The sequence below is a fragment of the Cololabis saira genome, chromosome 13, assembly GCF_033807715.1.
Source record: "Cololabis saira isolate AMF1-May2022 chromosome 13, fColSai1.1, whole genome shotgun sequence".
Taxonomy (NCBI): Eukaryota; Metazoa; Chordata; class Actinopteri; order Beloniformes; family Belonidae; genus Cololabis; species Cololabis saira.
Window position 1 is genome coordinate 36,230,767 of NC_084599.1, and position 19,320 is coordinate 36,250,086.

At 38.6% G+C, this 19,320-nt stretch overlaps 1 protein-coding gene across 1 annotated transcript; it reads right to left on the reverse strand.

The window, feature by feature from the left end:
• Positions 1 to 884: 884 nt before the first annotated feature.
• On the reverse strand, positions 885 to 11,198 carry c13h1orf53 (chromosome 13 C1orf53 homolog). Its single transcript, XM_061738817.1, has 3 exons — positions 10,779 to 11,198; positions 7,981 to 8,082; positions 885 to 1,087 (listed from the first exon to the last, which is right to left on the reverse strand). Exons 1-3 carry the CDS (start codon positions 11,031 to 11,033, stop codon positions 1,016 to 1,018), a joined length of 429 nt encoding a protein of 142 aa, XP_061594801.1. The 5' UTR covers positions 11,034 to 11,198; the 3' UTR covers positions 885 to 1,015.
• Between the last annotated feature and the right edge of the window lie 8,122 nt (positions 11,199 to 19,320).

Genomic DNA, 19,320 nt, shown 5'->3' on the forward strand with positions numbered 1-19,320 from the left:
GAGCACTTGACCTTACCAGGCAGCGTTTCTCTGGGCTACAAAGTGCGGCGTTAAGCGCAACCTTTCTTCTATATTGGCCTATTAGGAGCCACAAGGCGCTCCGACGGACTACGCATGTGTGCGTCTAAGCAGGCTGGTGAGCATGAGCTGATCTACTGCAGTCCTGGGATAAGAAAGGCCCAGGAGTTCATTAAGGCTGCGGCTCGGGAGAGCCGCCGCGGGGATCCGCGCTGTAGCCGAGTGTTGCCAGGAGGCTGAGCTGCGAGTCCGGTGGGGAGGGCTGCTGTTGATGTCCATGGCATGTTTGCTAACAGCCTGATTCGATCAAGTGGTGTAAAAGCAGCTCAGCCAAGTGCGAGGGCTGACCCCTTGGCCCCTTCCTATTTTTAACAACACACTGTATCAGACAAAGGTAGACAGTTCAGTTAAGCACTTGTGGAGTGCAAATGATGCTAATATTCATGCAGTCGTACATTTGGGAGAGAAAATAACAAGACATGCAAAGCGAAAGAGCACAAGACTCCATCTGACTATCTGCAGTTGCTTTTGCTTATATGCCCTTTATCTGGAGGGCGAAGATTTGAAATGCTCTCTTAGTTTTCATCTCCATACTCCCACAACCCTTGTAAATGCATCTGAAGAGCAGAACGCTACAAAATATTAAATACTCTTGAAGAGACATGAAAAATGAAGCTCGAGGCGTTTTCGGTGGACATTTGAGTAAAATATGTGGAAAATGTAACACAACAAAAATGTGATAAAAGACTATTTCACATGAGGGTCTAGTGAACAAATCCTTTATCCCGAATCCCTGTATCCTGACAATAAAAACCATCCTAAGAATAGCTGTGATTCATAACAGTAGGTATTGCACAGACACTACCCATATTTCATCATTTATTACACAGCTGGAAAAAAATGACTCTAAAGTAGTCAAAATAATGACAGGCAGAAGGCACACAAAGTGTATTTGGGCTCCATTTCAACTATGTCTTGCGGTTTACCTTTGTTAGGCCTACACATAAAATAGAGAATTAAACCGCTTCTTCATGGCAGGGTCCTTCACGTTGACTTGGCCATGTGGACACTGGAAGACAGAAGAAGAAAATAAAAAAGATGTTGAATGAGTACATGTGGAGCAGCTCTACTTATACTGAAATATGTTTAAAAAAAACGACAAACAGGATGTAATGGAGGTTGAAAGCTACGACGGAGTATTAGGGACAAACTAAGAAAAAAAAATTGAAATTAAGAAAATAAAGTCATAATAATATGAGAATAAAGTCGTAAAATTACAAGAATAAAGTCATAATGTTGCAAGAATAAAGTCGTAATATTACGAGAATAAAGTCGTAATATTTTGAGAATAAAGTTGTAATATTATGAGAATAAAGTCGTAATATTAAATATATTATAAATATATAAATATAACTTCACAAGATACTCAATATTTAACATTTTAACACAGGGAGAAGACTGCTCTTCCTGTTAGAGTTCTCATAAATTATTTTTGTATTCTTGTAATATTACGACTTTATTCTCATAAATTACGACTTTATTCTCGTAATGTTACGACTTTATTCTCGTAATGTTACGACTTTATTCTCGTAATATTATGACTTTATTCTCGTAATGTTACGACTTTATTCTCGTAATGTTACGACTTTATTCTCGTAATGTTACGACTTTATTTTCGTAAAGTTACGATTTTATTCTCGTAATATGACGACTTTATTCTTATAATATTACGACTTTATTCTATTACGACTTTATTCTCGCAACATTGTGACTTTATTTTTGTAATTTTACGACTTTATTCTCATTATATTATGACTTTATTCTCGTAATTTCCAATTTTTTTTGTCTTAGTCTTAGTTTGGCCCTAATACTCCGTCGTAGAAAGCAGACCAGGATGACGAGCAAGTGAAATGCAGGAGAAGATAAGAAGGTTTTTGGACGGGTTGAGATGCTGCAGTATGACTAAATCTAACAATATAAACTCTGTGGGTCCGGCATCATCACCCCTCAGTTTGACTGAAAAATCAGACTTTGATTTTATTCCAAATGGAAAGATAGGGTTAGGCTCAGAGTCAGTTACTCAACTTAAAAAGATAAGTCCGACCTTGAATATGAATAAAAGATTTTAATCAACTTTGCTGCTGATATTTAGCTGCTACTGATACAAAAGTTAATAAAAATAAACAATCTATTTGGATTTTGGTCTATAAAATGGTGATAAATTGTGAAAAATGTTGATCACTGTTCCCCAAAGCCCAAGAATACATCCTCAAATGTCTTATTTTTATACAAACAAACAGTCCACAATCACAAGATATTCAATTTTCCCGTACGATGACTGACATTGACTCGACATAGTTAAACTAACGGACATCTGAAGTACGACTGTTTTCCGTAAACTGCTACGCAGGTTTGAGCCACCAGTTCAAACGACAATTACTACAAATGCAGTGATCTGACTTCAACAGCAGGAAATTCGCTGAAACTTTGAAACCTTGTAAAGTTTTGTGTAAATATGACGGTCTTGACGGATGATTTTTAAGTCACTCATATTACAATTACACAACAAACACAATAACAATATTGATATTGAGAATAACAGCCAAGAGTCAAGAGAGGGGTTTATTTACTTAAAAAATGAATTTACTGTCAATAGTAATGTTACTGAAATAATTTTGTTTTATTAACCCTTTGATGTCCGATATATGAAATAATACACAGGAAAATTATATATTTTTTTAATTTAGAGTGTATGAAATTAAAAACACACTAGTTTTCCAATTCCTATTATTTGTACCTCGACATTAGGAAGTATATTTATCTTCCTACTTCTTGTATCTATTTTTTTTAGAATCTTTTTTAACCGTATACATGTTTTTTATTATTGTTGTTTTGATTCTGGGGGCGGTTCGGAGGTGTCAGACGTGTATGCAGTACTGGAGTTGAGGGGGGATAAGGGGAGATGGCATCCCCCCTGAAATAAAAACGGTCCAAATAATCCCCCCCTGTAAAACTGCCATCCTCCCTCTCCATCCCTTATGTAATTTCATCAATGAATGTGGTTTTACTGCTATTTCAACATTTAGAGTCATCACCAGAAAAATAACACCAGAAAAATAACTTATTTGACAATTTACACCTGTTTCAAGTAAATTTTCACTTGAAATAAGTAGAAAAATCTGCCAGTGGGACAACATTTATCTTCTCATTACAAGCAAAAAAAAATCTTGTTCCACTGGCAGATTTTTCTACTTATTTCAAGTGAAAATCTACTACTCCATTTTACTTATCCTGTGAAGGACAGAGTCATATTGATAAGTTCAGAAAACTGTTTTTTATTTTTGTGTTTTGATGTATTTGATGTAAGCCCAGTGGATATTTAAAGCTTAAAGAAGGCTGCATTTAACTTAATTTCTGCAGGTGTTTTGGTCAGTGCTATTATTTATAATATATTATATTATTTGTAATCAGCACAAATTATCTGTCCCCATATGATAAAATCCACCATCCCCCCTGATTTTTTTTTTTTACAACTCGAGTACTGCATGTATGTAATAAATATGAAACATCAAGCATCAAGGGTTTAATGCTATTAACATTTTTTTATGACCTGTCCAGTCTCTCATCAGCTCATCACACCGGGAGCTCTCCGTACGGACCGGTGCTGAAACCCATTTAGCAGCTTTTTTCACTAGTGCTTGAAAGATCCATCTGTTGTGTTTTCATGTTTTTTTTTAGCAAAGACTATTGAGTTCATCGAATCTTCTTCCCAGGCCCTTTAATGCATACACATAAACATAAAGGGAAGATACAAACTTAGCCCTTTTCATCATTTTTTAAAACTCCTTTTATCTCCCAGTGGCTCCTACAAGAAATTAGGTGAGTTTAAGCAGCTGGGAAATGTGCGAGGAAACACCTGCTCCTTGTACCTCTGTACTATTTAAGCCCCTTGAACTAGTGGTAAGTCATCCTACTGGCAAAATATCCTGAAAATATAGATAATAAGTTGTAATTTACACCAAGCAAAATCACTATAGTTGTTGAGAAAAATCGACTAAAATAATGCCAATCTTTTTTTCAATGTTTAGAAATACAAGCACACAAAAAAGGAAACATGGCAAGCCATCACAGACTAAATGAATTCTGTGGAGCATGACTGGAAAAGAACGTGTGAGGATGAAGAGGAAGGACTAGACGAGAGTCACGAAGACGAAGACTGCAGCTCTCTGGAGGGGACAACACACGACTGGTGGTGGGAGCACAAATCTGTCATTTCACATGTTATTAATCCTATCACTATCAGGATTTGTTTTGGTTTTTGCAGCCCACAGGGATGTCCTGTTTCCGTTGCACTGAGAACTTAACCACTTGTGCATTGAGATAAACAGCTTCAGACTGCAAATCCCACACTTGGAATCAGCTCCAGAGTTATTAATCTTCTTAATCAATTAAGTAATATAGAGTAAAAGCCACATCTTTCATTAAAGCAACTTTTGAGTTAAATATCCAACCACTTTTCATTTTAGCGCTCATCCCAGAGCAGCAATTCCTATTCACCAATTTGGATGTGAAGACCAGGCCAGCTGACAGTCTTGCCGGGGCCCCGGACAAAATGATCTAAGATGGGCCCCCCTGCACCCGGATCTCTCCTTCTCCTCTTCCTCTCCTCTCCCTCTGCTCTTCAGGTTTTTATACAAGCTAATGGACGTTAACATTGGAGCTAGCCAGTTAGGTTAAGTTACAAGGTTGGTAAACGTTGGCTCTGCTGTTTCTTACCTTGCTCTACGCTGACTTTATTAATTCCAGCTTCACCGTCACCACCTTTTTAAAATATTTGTGTAGAGAATCTATGAGGCCTCTATTTTCTTCTTCTCTTCTTCTCTTTTCTCTTCTTTTCTGAGCACCGGACTTGTGCTGACCGGACATTTTGACCATTCTAATGGTTGAATTAAATGATAACATCAAATTTTGATCAGCGGCCAAACCATTTTTGTGTTGGGGGTTCTTGACCACAAGGAAGATTGGGAAGAAAACAAATAACAAGCTTCTATGTAACTCAAATACTACATATTTTTTTTCCACAAATAAGCATATTTTGAAACATTTTGAAAAATAATTCCATAATTTAATGAAAATAAAAAATAAAAATATTTTTTTTATTTTTATTTTTCCAGTTCTGGGCCCCCCCCCTACCCTGGGCCCGGGACAACAGACCCGTTTGTCCCCCCCTATCGGCGGGCGTGGTGAAGACCCTCGATTTAAGGCTGATAATGTGCACTTTAAAGGAGACGCCTTATTCTCAACAACCATATACAACTTATAAATTAATCTTAATCAAATGTGATATGCTTTGGTTAAAATGCTACATCATGTCCCTTTTCAAGCATGAATTTGCTCATAGCAGCCGGTTTTAGTAGTTTTAGTGGTAGTCAGGCACTCAACTACTCTCCCATCCTCTCCTTAGTGACATGCACTTATTTTAAGATCTGCAGTACAACTTTGCGTGCCCACGCAAGTGTACATTTGGATGCTTATTACAATTAAACCACATTTTATCATATGGAAGACCATACAGTACCGCCAGTTCACACTACTACAATCCCAGTAAATTAAAATACAGAAGTACAAATACTTTGTTACCTTACTTAAGTCGAAATTTTGGCTATCTATACTTCACTGGAGTAATTATTTTTCAGACGACTTTGTACTTTTACTCCTTACATTTTCACGCAATTATCTGTACTTTTTACTCCTTACATTTTAAAAATAGCCTCGTTACTCTATTTCATTTTGGCCTTAAAAAAAAAACTATCCAGTTAAATTGCTCCATCCGGATAGAGTGAATTTGGTTGTGGTTGTTTCAGATGTTCTTGTCCAGTTTTGTTCTTACATCCGTTCCCTCAGATTCCTGCAACTAAACTTGGATGTACATTCCAATAAAGGTTAGGATAAATGATAACATGCCTCTGAAGTTTGACTTTTTTCACCATTACAATACTTATAGGCAACTAGTCATCATATCTTCTGCACATTTTATCTTTGTTTTTTTTTCTGTTCTTTTTTCGATGCTTGTATGTTTGTAAGTGCAAACAAAAATAAATAAAAAAAAAAAAAAAAAAAATCTTCTGCTCTCAGAAACACATGCTAATGCTCAATAGTACACATATATGGTTCTTTAATATATTTGCATTATACTAAGATGCATTCATTTTCAAGGGCTTTTGTCCTTAATGGCTTTTTCCCCCTTACATTACTTTTACTTTTACACTTTAAGTAGTTTTGAAACCCGTACTTTTATACTTTTACTTGAGTAAAAAACTTGAGTTGATACTTCAACTTCTACAGGAGTATTTTTAAACTCTAGTATCTATACTTCTACCTGAGTAATGAATGTGAATACTTTTGACACCTCTGTTAAAATACTTGAACAGTCAAATAAATTCTAAATACTTCAATTTCCCTCGTCCGCTGTACGGCCACAGATAGCTGGTGCTGACCCACGTTTGGACAGTCTCATCAAGAGGCACTGACTAGGACAGGGATGTCAAAGGGAAAGGAAGTACCTCTGAAAGGTACTGTGACATCAGAGATCCTGGTCAGTGTAGAAGTTCGCTGACCTTTCTGCAACTCCGAAAGCATAAAACTGTACCGACAACTTCAAAAGAAGCACACTGCAGAACCGGGTGTTATGGTTGGTTAAACTGCTAACTCCACCAGCATACACCAGTTATACCACACGCAGAGCTGAAAAGACGTGGTTGAGAAGGGAGCTGTTTTGCTGCATCAATGTGCTTATTTAACCAACAGATATTGTGGATATTTCATTAAAACCAAAGTTAATTCTGTCAATTTTTAATGAAAGGGCATAAGGTGACCTTTTGAAGAATTGGATTGCAGATAATTACAAATAGGAATGCTGAAGTGAGGCGACCCCCAAGTCAAAATCACATGATAGCTCCTTCATCACCAACTGTGTGAAGTTAGTGGAGCCAGGCTTTGCTGTTGGTTCATTATTTTGTATTTTATTCAAGTTTCAGGGGTTAACATTTAAAAAAATCGTCTTGTTTTGTTTTGTAATGGCATTTTCCAGCATAAGTCTACTGATACACTCAGATTTGCACACAGAAATAAAAAGAAATACCAACAACAATTAGCTGAACAACACAAGTGCAGATGAGGATCTGTCTTTAATAGTAAAGCAAAACGCAAGAGCAGGAGCTTTAACCAACCATTCGCGGTACAGCAACATGATTTAGAGTTGAGGCTGGATCGATCAGAGTTGGAGATAAAGATGGGAATGCTGGGAAATTTGAACTGATTCTGTGATGTAACATTACCGTGCAAATCTAAACTGCTCACTGAAAAACACTTTCCATTTTTCAGTTTTGTAGAGAACTCAGACTACAAAATAAATGCTCACAAGCACGAGAAAGTGATTTTATTGACACAAACTGATATGTCTCCTTTAAGATTATGGTCTTTAAATAATTGAATATGTTTGGGTAAACAGCTAAAATAATAAAACTGTTCAGTCTCTAAACATCACTGGACTTAACTGCATATAAAACAGAACAAGCTGGAAGTTCAAAGCGTTGGCAGCTCCGTCATACTTTTCACTCAAAATTTTGCGTTATTGTTCATAATCAAATTAATGTATTCTTTTTAACGCCGTGGGCAGTCGACGTTGAGTCGATCAAAACGCTGCGACTTGTTTGACATAAGGTAAAATAAATAAATAAATAAAGGCAAGCTTTTCATTAAAACATACGTAGGAAATGCAGTTTACATCCGAGGTTAACAATCATTAGGAATTCAAATGATCACAACTAGCAGGTATGGAGGAGAAACAGAACAGAGCACAAAAACACTGAGATTAAAGAGAGAGAAAAAAAGTGTGCACTGGAAAAACAAGAGACATGGAGGACGACACAAGCTGGTGAAGAGGAAGACAAAGGAGCTCACATGTCTGCACGCGCTGCCACAGCATCTCCCTCTCTGAAGGTGGGCATACTCTGTAAACACCTTATACCCGGTGGAGGGGTCGCGATACATCTGCTGCTTTGCCTGAACATAACAAAGATATTACTATTTAATTAGGATGACAAACAAACACGCATGCTGGTGTGTGACCCCCGGCATGCATAACCATATACAGTACATCTACTCATTCAAAGGTATACAGTACGTCAGCATCTTGAAAATACAGATACTCGGCGTGAACATATACACGAGACAGCTTGCATGGGGGCAAGGTAAAGAGGGAGTCGGTGACCTCTTCACATAGAAACAGATGTAAGATAGTATAATTCTCATGATGTTGCTAATTAATGTGGTCTCTCCTTTTTGTGTGCAGCTTGGTCTTGCATCGGTTTATCGAGTGTGAGCCCTGCAAACGAATTTAAAACACAAAAGAATTGAGACAATGTTCATTTTATTTGGATCCGTCGTTCGTCTTGCAGGGCCAAACACGCAAACACCTTCTGTAGGTGAAAAACATTCAACTCCTCTGCCACAGAAAGTTAGGAAACGTCACCTCTCAGTCTGTTTCAAACTGAAAGCGCTCTAGTTGGTGAGCTTTGACAGCCCACGAAAGGAAATGGGCCCCAGGCCTTTTTGGCGACACGGCCTGTCATTTCACATGGCATTACAGGGCCACGCGGCCGAGCTGGCAGTGCCGGGCCCCCTCTGTATTGTGCTTTTTCCCACCCAGGCCCTACCGCTCTCCTCAGGTCGCGGCCAACTTGCCTCAACTTCAGCGTGACTCTGAAGCACAATGTTTACAACAGAGAGGCCCGGAGGCATGTGAACGACACCTTTTCACCACTGTCATCGGCACGGAGCTCACTGGCTCTGTTTGATGGAGGAGCGAGTAAGAGTTAGTGAATATGATGGATGTGACAGAAACAATTATCGTAACTCCATGACATGAACTGGGTGAGAATTATCTGTAAAGCTATCACAAAAAGTTAAATCTTTATGCTGTTTTTCTAAACATATGCTGTAAATTCTTTAAAACACATGCAATGCATAAAAATGGTTAAATGGAACAATTCTGTAAAAACAGGAATCATAAATCTTTATTTTTAGAGGATTTTGCATCACATACTGTAAAACCAGTGCATGAAATCCCATTTAAATGATGTAGAAAGGGATCTATATTAGGGAAACCAGAGACAGTGGAAGTGATGTTGATCATCTCGGTGCCTCTCTCTCTGTGTTCAGCAGGAAAACGTGGCGTTCTGGCACTAATGAGAAGGTTTCTTTGATTCAAACCACCCACCTAAATGTTGTTGCTGACTAGGCACATCCCCTCATGGCAACGCTCACCAACAGCAGTGGCTTCGCTCAGCAAGACACCGCAGCTCACCAAACAACAAGAGCTGCTTCGGAGCCGCTCCGGCGACACGACTCGGAGCAAAAAGGTGTAAATCTGGCACAGAACAACTCTGAGGGAGGATTCAGTGGGATTCAGGATGTCGGGCACATTAACGGAGTGGGAAGAAAAGCACGTTGTCCACCAAGAGGGAAGAGCCTGAACAGTTTACTAACTCCTGGTAATTAAGATTGCAGTAAAATTTTATCTCAAGGACGTCCCCGGGGACAGGTGGCTTTGGAAAACATGGTCAACCAGCATATCATAATATTGTGGCTAGTTTAAAACAAATATAAATAAAGCTTTAATACAACCAATATTGGATCAACGGTTTTTGTTTTTTTTACATGCATTTTGTTCATTTCGTGGAGTCAGGGATTTGATTTGTGTAGGTTTTTTATTGGTTGTTCATAACATACATATATACATATATGTATGTATGTACATACATATATGTATACATATATATACATATATACATACATATATACATATATACATATACATATATATATACATATATGTATGTATATATGTATGTATGTAAATACATACATATATACATATACATATATATATATATAGATGCACACATATATATATACACATGTATATATAAATATGTGTGCATGTGCATGTATATATATGTGTGCATGTATATACATACATATGTAAAGCATTGTCTTGATCATCCTTAATATATCACATAGTCTACTTTGATTGTAACAATGGTGTTCTTGGCAATCATAGTAATTTGAAGCCATAAAATAAGCACATGACGGTACTCAAATGCTGCCTTTAACTTGGCCAATTCCTTATCACAGAATATCAACAGGAAACAACAAGGTTACAGGTGATATGGAGGGAATCACTGTGATTTGCCGGTACAGTAAGTGCTGCACAGTCGTGGAGATGTGACGTGAAAATGATCAGATTGAGGTGCAGAGGTGATCGGATTGAGGTTCAGAGGTGATCAGATTGAGGTGAGAATGATCAGATTGAGGTGATCAGAATGAGGTGCAGAGGTGATCAGAATGAGGTGCAGAGGTGATCAGATCTGAGGTGAGAATGATCAGATTGAGGTGATCAGAATGAGGTGCAGAGGTGATCAGATTGAGGTGCAGAGGTGATCAGATCTGAGGTGAGAATGATCAGATTGAGGTGATCAGATTGAGGTGCAGAGGTGATCAGATCTGAGGTGAGAATGATCAGATTGAGGTGCAGAGGTGGTCAGAATGAGGTGCAGAGGTGATCAGATTGAGGTGATCAGAATGAGGTGCAGAGGTGATCAGATTGAGGTGCAGAGGTGATCAGATTGAGGTGCAGAGGTGATCAGATTGAGGTGATCAGATTGAGGTGATCAGATTGAGGTGCAGAGCTGTGTTACCTCGCACGCCCGCCTGTGGGCCACGTGGATGGCCATCTCCTCCTCCGTGACCCGGTGCGCCCCGCAGGTCTCCGGCTCCGCGTCACGGAGCGCGGCTGTGCCCCCGCCGGTCCGCAGCTCGTTGCTCAGCCGCTTCGGGTTCCTCTCCTCTAAGCACTTCCGTACTGACATTGTTATAAGTCGTTTATTGAGCTGGAGAATGGTGATCATCAATCTGCTGCAAAATGCTTTACACGGGTAGTTTTTGTGAAACATGCTCCAATAAAACCAACTCAGGCGCAGTTCGGATCGAGAAAACGCACGTCGAGACTGCGGTTATTTTCCTGCAACAGAGATGGTTTATGCTGCATGCTTAAACTTTGGGTGTCCTTCTCGGTGTTTTGGCTGGGTTTGGTGTTTCACTTCCTCCTCTGCCCCTCTCTCTCGTCACAGCGGTGACATGTGATCAGCTCCTGCACAAACTCTGCTGCACCAGATCACACAGCGCCTCTGCTGCCGCACAACTGCTACTGTCATAGTCTGGATCTGTCTCCAAAATGATGAGGGGAGTGATGATCACATAATGTCTCACGATGTGTCACGTAAACTGTTATAAAATCTGTCTCTGATATATTATTATTATTATTATTATTATTATTATTATTATTATTATTATTATTATTATTATTATTATTATTATTATCATCCGTATTATTATTATTATTATTTCTAATTATTATTATTATTAATATTATTATTATTATTATTATTATTATTATTATTATTATTGTCATCATCATCATCATTATTATTATTATTTCTATTTTATTATTATTATTATTATTATTATTATTATTATTATTATTATTATTATTATTATTATTATTATTATTATTATTATTATTATTATACGGAGTCCCTCTGGTGACATTTGAAAAAAATAAAATAATGCATGGCCACGCATTAATAACTCGTGGCCACGAGTTAATTATCTCGTGGCCACGCATTGATTATCTCGTGGCCACAAGATATTAACACGTGGCCACGAGTTATTAATGCGTGGCCACGCATTATTTTATTTTTTTCAAATGTCATCAGAGGGGCTCCGTATTATTATTATTATTATAATAATTATTATTATTATTATTATTATTATTATTATTATTATTATTATTATTATTTATATTATCTTTTTATTATTATTATATCTTTTTTTATATCTTTGAGAGTCTTTGTCCACCGAGAGGGAAGAGCCTGAACAGTTTACTAACTCCTGGTAATTAAGATTGCAGTAAAAATGTTATCTCAAGGACGTCCCCTGTACTGGGACAGGTGGCTTTGGAAAACATGGTCAACCAGCATATCATAATATTGTGGCTAGTTTAAAACAAATATTTGAGAGTCTTTGGGCATCACAGCTAGAGATAATTTCATCTCAGGTGCTCATATTTTCAAAATAAAAGCATTCCACTCTCAAGCAGTTTTCACTGGAAGACCTCTCTAATCAAGAGGCAATTTCCATGAACGCAGCAGACTGGCTTTTCTACGCAACTTTGAGATCATGTTTTAGGACATTTTGTTAACCCTACGTGAAGGCAGGTTAAGGTCCACTAGCTTGAAAGCCCCATCTCTATTCTTCAAATGGCACCAAGGCCTCTTCTTCCAATAATATCCAAGCAACAGTGACTTGGACTGGGCACGCCAAGGTTGATGAGTGGACAGTAATGAGTCCTCTCGAGGTTATCCACCGCTGTAAGCCACCACTGATGACGATTTGGCTCCAGAACTACGGGTAATGAAACCTGACAAGTGTCTTTTGACTGACATTCTGGGGTCAATTCACCCTGAGACAAATTCCACGTCACTTGGAAAAATATTTGCATGAGCATTAGTGCAGAAGACATGATGGTAAATTTGACAAACCCAGTTATTCTCCTTTGGATATAAATGTCTTAACTGGTTAATGTGTATTAAAATCGATGTTTTAATAATTTACGCCACAATAAACTTTATGCTGATTCTGTTTCACAGGCTGCTATCATCCTCGCTGAATTTTCTCAATGAGAACCATTCCGTAATATTTTACTTTAAGAGGCATTTTCACTTCAGCACGATGGATTATATGTTTAAATCCTGTCTTTAATATATTTTTTGGCCTCTGAACCACATGCAATGAGTGACCAGACCTCTTTACTTGTCACAGTCCTAAGGACATGAAACATCGCTGGTTCATTTTACCCATAATTCATAGTAGTTTTATCCATCTCAATGTTTGCATCATGTGCCTTTTTTTCTTTTTTTTCCCCCATGTCAAGAAAACAACCCTACCATTATGATTTCATATGAATGCCTGAAACAGCAGGTCCCAGTCTGCTGCCACTTAATTACCTTCCAGTGAGCCCGGAGAAGTCTGGCTCTGATCCAGACGCGCTCTCTGGAGAGCAGCGAGGAATATGCCATTGCTTTCAATTTACAAAATGAACAAATATTGCAATAAAATGAGAGTCAACGGGGGAAAAAAGACAACAACAGAAAAAAACAACAAGTTAGTTGGATAATAAGTTACAGACAGACTGAACTTTAGTGCACTCTAACTGGTTTTAACTCACAAGAAGAAGTTGAACGAACTGAATCAGAGTACTTTTCCATTTACGGTTAAATTTGGAGATGTATTTATATTTATATTTATATTTATATTTATATATATTTATATATGATGTGATTAAGGGGATCTTTAATAGTGGTGCACATACAGTTTTGCCATTTAACAGCTCCGTCAGTGGGCTGGAACTTCTGCAGATACTTCCCACCTAGCTGATGTTATAGTTACTGTATAGATGGCATACACTTATAACATACAATCAGAGGTGGACAGAGTACTCGACTCCAGTACTTGAGTAAGAGTACAAATACTACTTGTCAAAATTTACTCCGTTACAAGTAAAAGTAGCTCAGTCAAAATATTACTCGAGTAAGAGTAGAAAAGTACTTGCTTTTAAAGGTACTTCAGTATCCAAAAGTAAATGCTTTTACATTTATTTTAAGTAAAAGTAAGATTAAGAGTAAGAGTACATTTCTTATTTTCCACATCAGTAAATTACTATATTTTTTCTAAATTAATTTAAGGATCTTTTAACTATTGTTTCTGAGAACTCTTTGAAACCAGCTGCACTGATGTGCTGCTTTTAGAACCACAATGTTATATAAAACCTGCAGAAACACCAAAAACAAATCAAATGAATGGGATCATAAGAGGACAGCAGATGATGCAGAGTTTATTAACAATCATGAACTGAAACCAAATGAACCTGCACCATCCAACTAAGCCTGGATCCCCCTCAAAGACCACTGCTTTACAAAAAACTACATCTCTGCTTTCAATAACTCAATGTTGAAGTCACTTAACTTTACAGGAAGGACATGTACCAGTACAATATAGCAATATAGAGCATAACAAACTGTCTTGTCTCCTCATGTCTGTCTTGTCTCCTCCTTTGACAAAAACAGCTTGTGTCCAATAGGATTTTAGGGAAGAAGAAAATAGAGCAGACCTGAAAGTAAAGAGTACTTTTCAGCCTTCCTAGAAATTTACTCGAGTAAAAGTAAAAATATTTGTCTTGAAAATGTATTCAAGTAAGAGTAATAAGTACCAAAGAAATCTAATACTCAAGTAAAGTACAAATCCTCTGGATATGTACTTAAGTTAAGTACAGTACTCAAGTAAATTTACTCCGTTACTGTCCACCACTGCATACAATCATTATGGGCTGGAAAATCAAGCTTTTCCCACACTTCTTTTGTGCAGATGGACACGTTCCCCACTGAGAGCTCTGCTGCCGAGGGTAAAGTCTCCCCAGTGCCGGTAGAGAGGGAGGGCCCAACAGCGCTCTTTGATTTAAACCACTTACATTGATCTGATGGCCTTTTTCTTTCTTTCTTTTTTTCTTTTCTTTACTGCTATTAAAATGTTATGGACTGTTTACCACTTCAAGGTGAAGCACCTTGCTTAAGTGCAGCTTGAGGCTAATTAAGAAATGAGAACACCTTCCAAATACGCTCATTTCCAGACTCCATTAGGGTTTTATTTGGACTGACCCGCTATCACCATAAATCTGCAGTTTGCCTCCAATCAGCTGCGATCCCACCTGCAGTTCTCTGGGTTTTTGTCTACGCGCAACGTGCTTTGGCCTCTTTGACACGAAGCTTGAGCACTATGCTGAAAGAATTAGGGCTGGCCTGTTTCGGAGGTTTGTTGTGTGGAAGTTTATGGCATCGTCTGTATTTTAATGTTCACGGCCGACATTAAAGCGCACAGCGTGATATTAAACGCCACGGATCTTGAGATTATTAAGAGAAATTATGGGCTAAATTGGTGAGTGGAGGAGGCAGATTTAGTCATATTGACTTCTAATGGAACAAATTTAACTTTTTGTTGTTCAAAATGACCAGAAATAATTGTTGTCTTCTAGTCAGCGTTGAACTTGTAAAACCAGTAGGTTTGAGGGATTTTAAAGCTCAACGCAAGAAAAAATAATGGTTTAATTAACTTTTTTTAGAAAAAAATCTTTATGTGTGTGCATGCTTCCATCCATCCATCCATCCATCCATCCATCCATCCATCCATCCATCCATCCATCCATCCATCCATCCATCCATCCATCCATCATCCATCCATCCATCCATCCATCCATCCATCCATCCATCCATCCATCATCCGTCCGTCCGTCCGTCCGTCCATCCATCCATCCATCCATCCATCCATCCATCCATCCATCCATCCATCCATCCATCCATCCATAATAATAATAATAATAATTCATTTTATTTAGCGGCGCCTTTCACGTCACCCAAGGTCACCTTACAGAATAAAAACAAAACAATACAAATCCGGAAAATACAATAGAAATACAATAGAAAATAAAATACATACACACATACACAATACATACAATTGAATAGACAACCAAGGAGCAACAGTACAGATAACAGTATGGTGGGAGGTAGTGTGTGGTGACCGGTCAAAGTGAATGGGCAAGTTTAAACAGGTGAGTCTTGAGTTGCGTTTTGAAGGTGGTGATGGAGTCTATTTGTCTTATGTGTGGGGGGAGGGAGTTCCAGAGTCTTGGTGCCGTGCAACTGAATGCTCGGGCACCCATGCTGCTAAGGTGTGAGGTGGGAGTGAAAAGAAGTCCAGCAGAGGTTGAGCGGAGGGTACGGGAGGGGGTGTATTCTTTCAGTAGGTCACAGAGGTAAGTGGGGGCTAGGTTATGAAGGGCTTTGTGGGTGAGGAGGAGGATTTTGTAGATGATGCGGTATTGGACTGGGAGCCAGTGGAGTTGGATACGAACGGGGGTGATGTGGTCAGATGACTTGATGCGGGTGATGATCCGGGCGGCCGAGTTCTGAATGAGTTGTAGTTTGTTGGTGAGTTTGGTTGGGAGGCCAGTGAGGAGAGCATTACAGTAATCGATACGGGATGTGACGAATGAGTGGACCAGGATTTCGGTGCTGGATTGGGACAGTGCTGGACGGAGTCTGGAGATGTTGCGGAGGTGGAAGAATGCAGTCCGGGTGATGTTGTGGATGTGAGGTGCAAATGAGAGTGTATTGTCCAGAATGACGCCGAGGCTCTTGACGTGGGGGGAAAAGGGTACTGGGAAGCCGTCGATGATGATGGGAGGGGCGGGAGAGGGTTGTGACTTGGTGAGGGTGGATTTGGAGCCGATGAGAAGAGCCTCAGTTTTATTGCCGTTGAGTTTTAGGAAGTTATTGCTCATCCAGGTATTGATGTCGTGTAGGCAGGTGGTGAGGGAAGCGGGAGGAATGGCAGCGGTGGGGTTGGAGGAGATATAAATCTGAGTGTCATCGGCCATCCATCCATCCATCCATCCATCCATCCATCCATCCATCCATCCATCCATCCATCCATCCATCCATCCATCCATCCATCCATCCATCCTCCATCCATCCATCCATCCATCCATCCATCCTCCATCCATCCATCCATCCATCCATCCATCCATCCATCCATCCATCCATCCATCCATCCATCATCCATCCATCCATCCATCCATCCATCCATCCATCCATCCATCCATCCATCCATCCATCCATCCTTTCATCCCAAAACTGGGAACACGCCCACTGTACGTCGGTCAAAGTCGGCGATGGCGGCTTTACTTTATTCTTCTTTACCTACAAAACTCTCTTCATACACTGATAACCAAGTGGTTCTTAGTACATTAAAGATCTGGTATCAATTTAGACGGCACTTTAAATTCATAGCTTTATCTTCTTTGGGTCCTTTAATCAATAACCACTTGTTTCCTTCTTCACTTTTGGACTCAACATTCTCGGTATGGTATGACAAGGGTATCAAACAATTCAAACATTTATATGTAGATGGTGTCTTTGATAGTTTTGCCAATTTGTCATCTAATTATGGCCTCCCTGTTACTCATTTGTTTCGCTATTTTCAGATTCGTAATTTTGCCTCCAAGTCTTTCCCTAATTTTCCCTCTGTACCTCCAGAGCAACCTTGGGAAAGCTCGCTTTCACGTACTCAAAATCAATATATATATTATATATAATTGTATATAACTTCATTCTGGTACTGAACAGTCAGTCAAATGAAAGGATTAAGAATGCATGGGAAAGGGAACTGGGGATTCTACTGACGGAGGAGGTTTGGGAATGCGCTGTAGGTACGATACAGTCTACGACTTCTTGTGCTCGTCTTGGACTTATCCAATTCAAAGTTCTACACAGGGTGCATTTTTTCCAAGTCAAGACTCTCTGAAATATATCCGGAAGTGGAAGAAACGTGTGATAAGTGCCATGGCTCTCCCTGTCACCTCAGCCATATGTTTTTTCTTTGCCCTGAACTGAATCGTTTTTGGACTGGCTATTTTTCCATTATGTCCGCTGTTCTTCAAGTAAATCTGCAGCCTTGCCCGTTGATTGCTATTTTTGGAATTCCTGATGCCTCACTTGCACTAAATTCTTTACAAAAGGACATTATATCTTATACATCCTTACTAGCAAGACGTTGTTTACTGTTGCACTGGAAATCTGTTAAATATCCTTCAATCACCCGGTGGCTTAAAGACACCATGTTCTTCTTAAAACTGGAGAAAATCAAGTATACATTGAGAGGATGTACGGAGAAGTTTTTTCACAAATGGCAACCCTTTATTTCTTATTTTACAAATGTAGAGGTACTGCCCAACTGAGTGTGTGTCTGTTGTTGTTGTACTTTGGAATGTATGAGTAACCACTATTATCTGTTGTCATCTTGAGCCGTGGGGGGCGGGAGGAATGGGAGTGGTGGGTGGGCGGGTGGGAGGGAAGGTAGTTTATTTGTTGTTAATTTTTTTACAATTTAACTGTATTATTTACTATTATACTTGCTTTTTTGTATTTGAAGTTTTGTATAGGTTTAACAGAAAAATGTTAACTGTGAAACTGTGATTCAGTGACTGGAATTGTCTTATGTTCTCACTCTCCTGACCTGGTGCTATAGTATATATATATATATATATATATATATATATATATATATATATATATATATATATATATATATATATATATATATATATATCTATATATATATATATATATATCTATATATATATATATATATATTTTTTTTTTTTTTTTTTTATATTTAACCATGCTGTAAATGTGGTTATTTCTGCTCCAAAGTTTGACATTTTAACACTGGAGTCAAAGGTCATTGACTGTTTTTTGGAGCCAGCCTCCAGCAGCCAGTCGAGAAACTGCAGTCAATCTCTTAGTTCTGCCATGAGACTCAACCAGGACATTTGATTCTTTGGCCTGAAAGAGACACTGTCTGAGAATAAGTTGCTGTAAGAACCTCTGTATACTTTTTCGGTATTGATGGTGCCTTTCCAGATGTGATGATGCCAGTACTCGAGTTGAGGGGGGATGAGGGGGGATGGCATCCCCCCTGAAATAAAAACGGTCCAAATCATCCCCCCTGTAAAACTGCCATCCCCCCTTTCCATCCCTTATGTCATTTCATCAATGAATGTGGTTTTACTGCTATTTCAACATTTAGAGTCATCACCAGAAAAATAACTTATTTGACAATTTTCACCTGTTTCAAGTAAATTTTCATTTGTAATAAGTAGGAAAATCTGCCATTGGGACAAGATTTATCTTCTTATTACAAGCAAAATAATCTTGTTCCACTGGCAGATTTTTCTACTTATTTCGAGTGAAAATCTACTTGAAACAGGTGAAATGTAAGCCCAGTGGATATTTAAAGCTTACAGAAGGCTGCATTTAACTGCTGCTATGTCATTCCTGCAGTATTTCTGCAGGTGTTTTGGTCAGTACTACTATTTGTAATATATTATATTATTTGTAATCAGCACAAATTATCTGTCCCCATATGATAAAATCCACCATCCCCCCTGATTTTTTTTTACAACTCGAATACTGGATGATGCCCATGCCATAGACACTAATGCATCGCTAAACCATCAGGGGTGCAGGCTTTGGAACTAAGTGCTCATAGGAGAGGGACAGTCCTCTA